General features: G+C 29.3%; 1 protein-coding gene across 1 annotated transcript in view; it reads right to left on the bottom strand.

The window, feature by feature from the left end:
* Nucleotides 1–472: 472 nt before the first annotated feature.
* The window catches only part of sstn (stepping stone), a 32,864-nt gene continuing 23,324 nt past the window's right edge, over nucleotides 473–10,012 (bottom strand). Inside the window, exons 6-9 of the mRNA XM_067050257.1 lie at nucleotides 8,066–8,269; nucleotides 6,242–6,425; nucleotides 4,621–4,850; nucleotides 473–915 (exon numbers count right to left, since the gene is read on the bottom strand). Of these exons, the coding sequence (XP_066906358.1) occupies nucleotides 786–915; nucleotides 4,621–4,850; nucleotides 6,242–6,425; nucleotides 8,066–8,269 (748 nt within the window). The 3' untranslated portion in view covers nucleotides 473–785. The remainder of the gene's footprint in view (nucleotides 916–4,620; nucleotides 4,851–6,241; nucleotides 6,426–8,065; nucleotides 8,270–10,012) is intronic.

The following is a 10,012-nucleotide window of genomic DNA, read 5'->3' as shown; positions in this document are numbered from 1 at the left end:
TCAGGGTTGCAGTAGTTTATAACTATTTGTTATTTTTTGACCGCAACCCTGACCATCTTCTTATATTTAAGTTTTACAGTCAAAGTATCTTTTATATATAAATAAATAAAAATCACTTGGGTATCCATTTTCCAATAAAAAGCCATCATCATAATTTGGGTAACAGGCTGAAGACTAATGAAGTTGCTACCATCATGACAATGACTCAATTAAAAGATGCCTTAATTATGATGACATGCTGAAATGATTTTGTCTTTTAGGGATTTTTGATTTTCAGTCCTGCCGTTAAAAACAGTAACACAGGGGGTTCGCAATTTTGGACAATTTATGACTTCAAAGTGCATAGAATAAAAAAAAACCAATTGAATTCTTACTAAAATCTAATTAACTATTAGAACCAGTAAAAAAAATTCTCTTTCCAATAGAAATTACTAAATAATATGGGCTGTAGAAGGTTAGAAAATCTCAAAAATGAAGAAAAAATTAAAAAAGTATCTTTTATTTATATAAAAATAATGTAAATATGGTGAGTAAAAAGAGTTACACTATGTACAAAAATTAAAGTTTTTAAGTAAACAAGTTTAAAAATAATATAAATATATATAATACAAACAAAATATCAAAGTCAGCACAGAATAGGAAAAATATCAACAGTACAATAGAGTCATTATAAAATGTGATGTAATACATGAAGATAAAATCTATGTAATCTTACATAGATTGAGTGATTATAAAAAAAAAAAATGAATTGCATCCATTAATGAACAATTTACAGTACTTTTAAACTATACAAGAGTTGAGGATCGAGGTTTTGAGTTATAACTCTTCTCTTGATACCAGGAAACAAGGTCGCTAGGGCAGTTGTCATTTTGGGAAGTGTTCGAGTTAGGAAAGATCTTTAGACTTACTGTGTCTCTGAAATATTAACAAAACATTCAACTATTAGAAACATAAAAAGTACAAACCACAAACACATAGAAAGAATAAAATATTAAGGCTTCGAATTGAAGCTATAATATTTAAGAAATTTGGCCTCTACTTCATATATATAATTTTTTATCACATTTTTTCTGCTGAGTACTCTCCCATTTGAAGGAAGGATACTGTCAATAAAGATTATAACATATAAATGAAATAAAACAATTATTTATCTGGGATCACCAAGTCCCCTAAGAACAAAATCAGTAAATATAACTAATGGCCTATGGTGTAGTATATCACCTAAATATATGAAGTAGTTCAATTTCTAACAATGATTCCTTATATATACATTTTACAATTCATTGGAAGATTGAGATTTAAGGTGACAAATAGCTGATCTTGGAAGGAAGTTAGGGAAGAAGGATTATGGATTGATATAGGTAGGTAATTCCAATAGGAGGTGGAATGGACAAGAAAGAATTTGTCAAAGGAAACAGTTTTATATGGTGGAGTATAAATATATATTGGTTGGGTTCTAGTATTCAATCAAGGAGTGGATAGAGGAATACAGGTAATGAGGTAATGAGAAATTCAGTGATGAGGTTTATTATTTCTTAGAGATTGGAATAAGAAAAACCAATGGAAATATTGCAGTTACAAAGAAAGATAAAGCTAGCTACTGCTGCTCAGGATAATAGCTAAAGATATGCATGTGTCTGGGAACACCGAAAATAAATCTTATATAGAAATTCATAGGATGCTTCAAGTTCATCTGTCAGTCCTCCATAAACCAGGAAATTGCAATCAAAATGGTAGAAAATAAAAGAGGAGACAAGTAGGCAGGTTTTTACAGGTGAGGTTTGGTTGAATCTATAGTTTTTAATAATTATGAAACAGAATATGATTGTTGTTGAGGAAAAGTAAAGGAGAATAAGGAAGAGGACGTGAGAAGGATTTGGAACTGATAAGGATATCATCAACTTTTCTGCATTCAGCAAATGATGTATTATTATGACAAATTGAGATAAATTCTTTTGAAAAATCGAAAAATAAATTTTGATCAGATATAGAAAAACTATTAAGTAGTAAGAATAATAATATTGAAATAGACTAATATGGTACACCAGAGAGATAAAATTAGTGAAAATGTTCACGTCCTAACTGTATATTATTCTGTTCTATTTGTAATATATAGATTCAATACTAATGTGCTATGTTCCATACTCTGTTGTCAATGGAAAGCAAGGATAATTACTGAAGCTTATTATTCAAAATTATTTATACTAATTAACTGAAATTATGTAAGTCCTAAAAATTATTACAATTAAATTACTTCTTCAAAGGCATTTTGCATGTTTTCGAGTTACCAATTAGTAAGAATATCTTCATAAAATATGACTAACATTAAAGATTCATAGTATATTTTAGATTGGTATTGGGTTATATATATACCAAAAGTACAAAAATAAACAAAGTATTTATTGAATAACAAGGCATAGAAATAATAATGACTCAGATGGATTGTATTACCTTAACACATTTTACATAAAAACCTATTAAGGAACCCTTATGTTAGAAATCTGAAAAGTTGAAATAAATTGATTCTCAAGTGCCCGACCAGAAAATCAATTCTATTTCCATTCTCAGTACCTCAGAAAATATATAAGAAGACCCTAATATTTTATAAATCATAAATATAAATTGACAGGTAAGATAGCTAAGCATGATCATCGATTCTATTTTCATTTTTAGCACCTCTGAAAACATATAACGGGACCCTAATATGTTAAAAATCAGAAATGTTAAAATAAATCAATACACGATCCTAAAATCGATAGCATTTTCAGTTTCTGTGTATCAAGAAACATATTAGGGGACCCTAATTGTTAAAAATCAGAAATAATAAAATAAATCAAAAGGTGGGCATGTGATCATACAAATTATAGCATTTTAATTTTCTATATCTACTGAAACATATAAAAAGACTCTTATATGTTATAATAAGCAAAGTTAAAATAAACTGAGTCACCATCTTACAATCGATAACATTTTAATTTTTTGCATCTCATAAAACATAAAAATGGACCTTTATAGGTCTTGTAGAAAACAAGAAATTGTATATTTTATCTTTAATACTCACAAAATTTTCAACTCATAGATGAGGAAAGTATTTGCAACTCTTTTTTCCAACTACTGTATTTTTAATTGTGTTTCAAGTACAAATACTGTAGTTCCAAAAAGCTAACCCTAAAAACTAACCCTTTTGAAGTAAGAGGGTTTACAGGTTTCATTTAGATAAACTTCTAAGAAAAACACTCAATATGTGGCTGGCGTATTTCTTAGTGTGGTCGTGTAGTATTATCCAGAAGCATATCTTGACCATGTAAGACCCTGAAGATAGTAAATACACAATGCCTAATACTCAATCATTTAATCTGTTGTCAGTGTCCCATTAATGATGTGAAGGATTTGTGAGGCCATCCACATGTGTTCCAGCTGATACCATGACTCTCTCTAACAAAGGCTGTTAGTGAAAGGAAGGAAATGTGATGCCACACATAGTGCATAATGCACATTTACCTGAAGAAATCGGTTGTGATACAATTGCAAATATTTTGATTATTTCCTCATTAAATGAGATATTTGTTGAAGCCTTAGGCTAATCGAAAAACTTGTGAGCCTTTTTGCCATAATTACAAGAACTAGCACCCTACTCCATCTGATCGATATTTCTTTTTCTCCTTTATTGAACAAAGAATGTGATACTTCTTAAGCAAGTCGGTGTTTCATGACCATTTTATGCAATCAAGATTATAAAAAAATTCATAAACAAAAAAATTTAATTATGGCACAGAGGAGAAATGCCAAACCTATCATTATTTGCATCAGAAGTTTTTGGGACATTAAGTTTAAAGTTTTTCATCATTGTTAAGTGTTGCACCATACATGTTATGTAAACATTACAGTTAAACAATTTGTATCATCTAAAAGCCCTTCCTCAGGAAAAAAAAATTCATATAAAAAATCATAAATCTTAAGATATATAATGATTATAATATATGTACACCTATATTATTTTTTTAATTAGTTTTATTAATTTCCAAGATTTTTATTTTTTACTCCCAATCTTTGAAAATCTCAACAAAACGTATCTAATTTGCAGGCCTATGACAATACAAATTATTGGTATTGTACTGTAATTTATACAGGTCATTTTCACTAGATAATTTTTTTTTTCTATTTAATTTTATATTGAGATGAATATGACTGAATGGTAGATGATATAAAGACTACATCATTTAAGCTAACAAGTTTGAGTACTATAAATACATAAAGAACATACAACTACGAACATATAAGGAATATAAATGGAAGCAATTTCTCGATAGAAACAAGAATATTAAAACTTATATAATAAGTGTTTAGATAATATTACTTAGTTATTTAAAATTCATGCTTAAATTATCATAAAGTAACATTATTTATATAATAATTAACAATATTTTTATTACAGCAACTATATTAAATAGAAATTTACTTTTCTTTTAGAAGTTCTAGGCATTCAAAAATCAAAAAACTAAAATAAATAAATGAATTTAATAATGTATTTGTAATTAATGATAGTCTCTTAAAGCAAAAAATTATAAAATAACCTAGTATATCTGTAAAGTGATAGAAAATTAATATAAAATAAGTTACCCATTAGAAGCTAAAGGGTGACATTCCAAAGGACGTAATGGTTTATAAATCCCCTTTTGCTGTAAAATAGAAGGGGCTTCATTTCCAAGTACTTGACTTTGACTTTTACGAAATTTTGTGCTGTATTTATAAAAATCTGACATTTCAAATGGCTTTGTGATTTCACGGTAAGGTTGCCATTTTCCAGCTTGAACAACAGTATGATTTTTAGGGGATTCATACGGAACAACCTGCAATCACCAAACAATATATAATATAATGCAAGATTTAAATTAAATATAATCTGGTAATATGTTATATTATGTTAATTTTACCATTGTGTAACACAATGTGCAAACATTATAAACTGTATATAATAGCCAAAGGAAGAATTGGAGCCGCAGCTATAGCTACAGAATGATTAATCCAGGTGGAACACTGGAAGTGAATCATGATCTCCAATTCTTCCCCAACCTCCTGCTGGTCATTACATTTTTAGTGGATGATCTGAGCAGCTCTTTTTAATAAATTACGATCTACACCAATTGGCAGTTCTAGCTGGCTCTTTTAAGAAAAATATGATTTCCATCACTCAGTTCTCAATTTTTTTTGTTATTCTACAGAACCAAGGAGATAGCTCCTTTTTAAAGCTCAGCATGATAAATTTCTAAACTTTTCAAGAAAATTTCAATAAGAAAAAGTTGACACAAAGTGGCCCTTCTAGGTGGCTTTTATAAGGAAAACATGACTTTTATCACCCAGTAACCAATTTTATTTTATTGAACCAAGGAGACACGTCTTTTTGAAAGCAAAGCATGATAAATTTCTAAACTTGTCAAGAAAATGTCAACAAGAAAAAGTTGACTTAATTAAATCAAAACAATTAAATAGAACTACTTTGTATTTTATTAATGTGAGTTGAATATCTGCTTCAGTTTGTTTTTCAATACCATTTTGTAAAGTTTTCAAAATAAATTCATCAAAAAGACTTTTAACTTATGTATTTGTATCAAGAAAACGACCCTTATCATAATGCATTATATACTAGGATTTGGTTACTGTACAATTACTCTAAGCTTTTGGAAACAACTCTCTACAATCACCTTATCTAACTTCAATCAATCCGATCATCCCAATTTAATTGAACATTCAAACACTGCCATGTTTGAAATGAAAACAATCTGTAGGAAAAATTAATTCTTGAGTGGAACAAAATCGGATAAGGAACAATTATTACACCAGTTAAATCAATGCCCTAAAGCCTACAATGCGTACCTAAACAAACAGGTTTAGCAACCAAATATTGATATATTGCAAAATAATAAATTAATATCCTTATTTAATAATTTATTTATTAATTTAATTATGCACTTTCCAATACTTCTGACACCAACATTTTTCCTATTATTTTTTTGATTGTTTTGTTAAAAATGTTTGAGTTTTATATGTGAAGTTTGTTTGTAGTTATTGTGTATTTTCCTCTTAATATCAAGAAAAGAGTAACAGCTCTTAAAAAAATAGAATTTGAAAATTTTGTCATTAATAAAACTAATAAATAAATAAATTTATTTAATGAATTTATCATTAAACCAATTCAATATAATGAATAGCTTATTTTAAGTAATAATCAGACAGAACTTACCGTATCAAATTGGATGCTATTAATGGAAGCTTGATTCATTCGACTATTATTATTGTTATTTTCATAGTGAAATGGAAAATCTTTATCTTCAGAAGTATGAGACATGGGTGAGTCCATCTTAGGTAAGAGCTTAGGAGGAGATGAATCTAAGCTACTCTCATACCACTCTTTTTCTTTAGTTTTTCTAAAAATTTAACAAAAAAAATCTTTAGTTTTTCTTGAAATTTAATAAAACCGATTAAAGTAATATCTTCCTAATTAGTAATAAAACCGATATTTGTAAAAAATTGTATGAATCATCAATATTCATTTCTAAATGAACTAGACCATTAGAATAGGATTGTTTTTTAGTAATTCCTATGATTTAGCTAACAAATACAAAAATATAGTGTTTACTAACACATTATCATGAACTAAACATGGTATGTTAATTAAAGAAATAATTTTTTTTTTTGGTAATTCCCATGTTTGTTAACATATAGGAAAATAAAAATAATGTGAATTCATTTGCCTGCTTAACATGAAAAAAAAAATCTGTATCAAGTTATGAAAATTTTAAGTTAAAATGCTTTGTTTTACAAACCAATCATTAAAAATTAAAGGCAATATATTAATCAAAGAAGTACATTTTTTGCAATTCTGATATTGGCTACCAAACTGAAAAAAAAAGAAAACGCAAATACAACCACTTGATTTAGACCAAAAAATTATATACATTGGGGAAATTTTTAAGTATAATATGGTATTAACTATATAATTACCAAAAATCAAAGAAATCATTTTTTTGTTTGTATTTTCTTATGTTTTGGTACAACATTCAATAATAATAAAATGAAATATTAGCACCTATATGATGACTTAACATTTCTGTAGCTTGAAACGATAATTTTTATTATTGCTAAAGCTACAGGGTGCTTTACCTAAATAAATTTTAGGAACTAGATGTACCAAGATGTTCATACATTTTTTTTTTTAAGGATAATTTTTACCACTAAAAATGGGCAATATATTCTTTCTTATCCATACTGTTCAGATATGAAAATAATTTTGAGAGTAGAACCATCTTATCAAAGTAATTTTGCTAACTTAAAATATTACATAGGTATTTCCATAAGTAATCAGAGAAATATTCTAGATTTGCACTGTTAATACGTATAGTAAAAAATGAATTTTTTTTTTACAACAGAATGATGGTAATCTAGGAAGGCTAGATCCTGTTGGAAAATACTCATAATATATTAGTCAATATCATCCGAATAACTGAAAAAAATATATATTAGAATATCACCTTTATTTATAATTTTTTTTTTAATATCCCATTTTACTTTAAAATGTTTATAACTTGAAACAGAATATTTCTTTATATATTAAACAAGAGAATTTAGACTATTTCTTATGCAAAGTAGCAAACATCATCAGAATTACTAAAATAAACCTATTTTTTCAACTCATCCACTCCATTAGTTAAAGGGGATTAAATTTTCATGTGCAATATATTATTTTTTGGTAAATTTTTGGTGTACTGTACAGGGACTACTGTTTTTTTTTCTCAAATCAGTACAATTTATTGAATATAACCTAAAATTTTATACATTTCGTTTAGTAAATAAAAATGGTACAATTTTTTTCTGTTGGTCAACAGTTTTTTTAACCATCTTTTTGAAATAAAAATAATTATGTTTTAATTATTTATTTTAAATATTTAAATAGGCTGTAAATTATAAAAAAATTGCTATATATTAAAAATTTTATTTTCATATATATAAAATAAATGAATATACATGAAACAAACTTAAAAATTCTCTAAAATAGAGATATAAATACCTATCTGCATGCTGCTTTGCACTATCGACACTGCCCAATGATTGAGTTCTCATTAAACTATTTTCAGGATAGGTTTGTCCTGGTAAAAGGACTGATACACTGTTTGCTTGGGATATGTAGACATTTCGAGGAAGTGTAGAAGATAATCTGGATTCATGATCCATCACCTCCAAAGGTTGTGGATTTCTTTCTAAGCTACCAAACCTAGAATATCAGAAAAAAAGTAAAAATTATTTATTGAAGAAAACTGAACTTATAAAACAGAAGGATTTTTCTAGTGATAAAATCCTTCTTATGAAAGGATTGAATAAGAATCGTATACAGAAAGCTTGCAAATGTATTAAAAGGAAAATTAAAAGATATCCATTGTACAACCATTAACAAGGGGAGACAGACTACAGATGTGAAATCACTGATTCCAATGAAACTTATTTTGGTGATACAAGGTCAAAAATATTATATGTGTCCGTGATTGACAAAAACCCACAGACACGGGTTTAATATTTTTTCAACCTAGTACCACAACAAAATAGTTCCATTGAAATTGGTGACCTTATGTCCACAGCCTCCCCTTGTAAGAGATATTTACACTCAAACATGACTGCTTCAATTAAGAAATAAAGAAGAACAGAAAGACATTTATGTAATGATATACATATGTATATACAATAAAATAGGTTCTGTATCATAATAAAAATCAGAATTATGATGGAATACCTAATCCAAAGATAAGAAATATGTCAAAAATGAGTCAAAATAAAAAGATGGGCCTAGAATCATATAACCAAGGGTATAGCCATAAATCAGAAGGACATAGGGTAAGCAGAATTTTCACACATCTCAAATTATTGACTGAAAGTTATTACAGAACTAAATTACTCAATACAAAGAGAGTAATTGATTTTCATTGTTCTTGCATTATGAAGAATATGAAAGGCTTCAAAGAAAACATGCATTATCAAATGATCAAAAAATATCAGAAGTTGAAAGTCCTCTCAAGTTTAATTGCAACAGTTAAATCATAAATCTCACACACACACCCGTGTGCAGTGGTGCAGTGGTTGTCAACTTGGCTACTGTGGCATTCAGAGCTACAAGTTTGGAATACTGTCAAGAAGAGTGGACAAAGCTGGCTGGAGTGGTAGATGGTCTACAGAAGTATATCCAGCAAAGACATAATGTTCACGGTGAAATAAGAGAGTATGTCTTTAGGATACAAAACTACCTGGAGGCACTGGAGATCCAATTGAGGGAACACACAACAGATAGTGTAAAAGTAAACGTTGGAACTCAAACAATGAAGGTCAACCTATTAGACACGCCCCTACCTAGAGAGAAGTTCAGGGTGTCTCCATCTGTACAAGCTGGACACCAGGAAGAAATAACGCAGATGACTGCGACTAAAAATAAGTCGAAGGCATCAAAGAAAGGAAGGGCAATAAGGCAAACTGAACAGCCAGTACCCTCGACATCCTGACTAGAGCCCGCCCGCCGAAGGGAGAAAACGAAGGCATCAGAGAAAGTAACAATGTTGGATCAGTCCCAGCAGCACGAGGAAGATCATAAACTCCCCAAAGATGATCAGTGGCAAAGAGTTTCTGGAAGGAAAAACTCCCACAACCAACGAGACCGGATGCCTTGATAATCAAGATTTCGGAGAGCAGCACCTATGCGGATACTCTCCGGAAGGTCCGAGACTACCACGCTCTGAAAGGCTTAGGTACAAATATCTCAAAGGTCCGGAAAAATAACGCAGGAAATTTACTGATCCAATTGGACCGGAAGTCTGGTGGCGCCCTGGAGACCATGAAGCGCACTCTTGAAGGTGCACTAGGAAATGACGCTCAAATTAGGGCGTGGACACAAGAGTCACTGATTGAAATCAGGGACTTGGATGCCCTTACCACAAAGGAAGAGGTTGCCGAAGCTCTGACAGCTCTTTTAGAA

This window comes from Halyomorpha halys, unplaced genomic scaffold, assembly GCF_000696795.3.
Source record: "Halyomorpha halys isolate HHAL.00 unplaced genomic scaffold, Hhal_1.1 Scaffold385.1, whole genome shotgun sequence".
In the NCBI taxonomy this organism is placed as follows: domain Eukaryota; kingdom Metazoa; phylum Arthropoda; class Insecta; order Hemiptera; family Pentatomidae; genus Halyomorpha; species Halyomorpha halys.
This window is presented reverse-complemented; position numbering and strand designations above follow the sequence as displayed.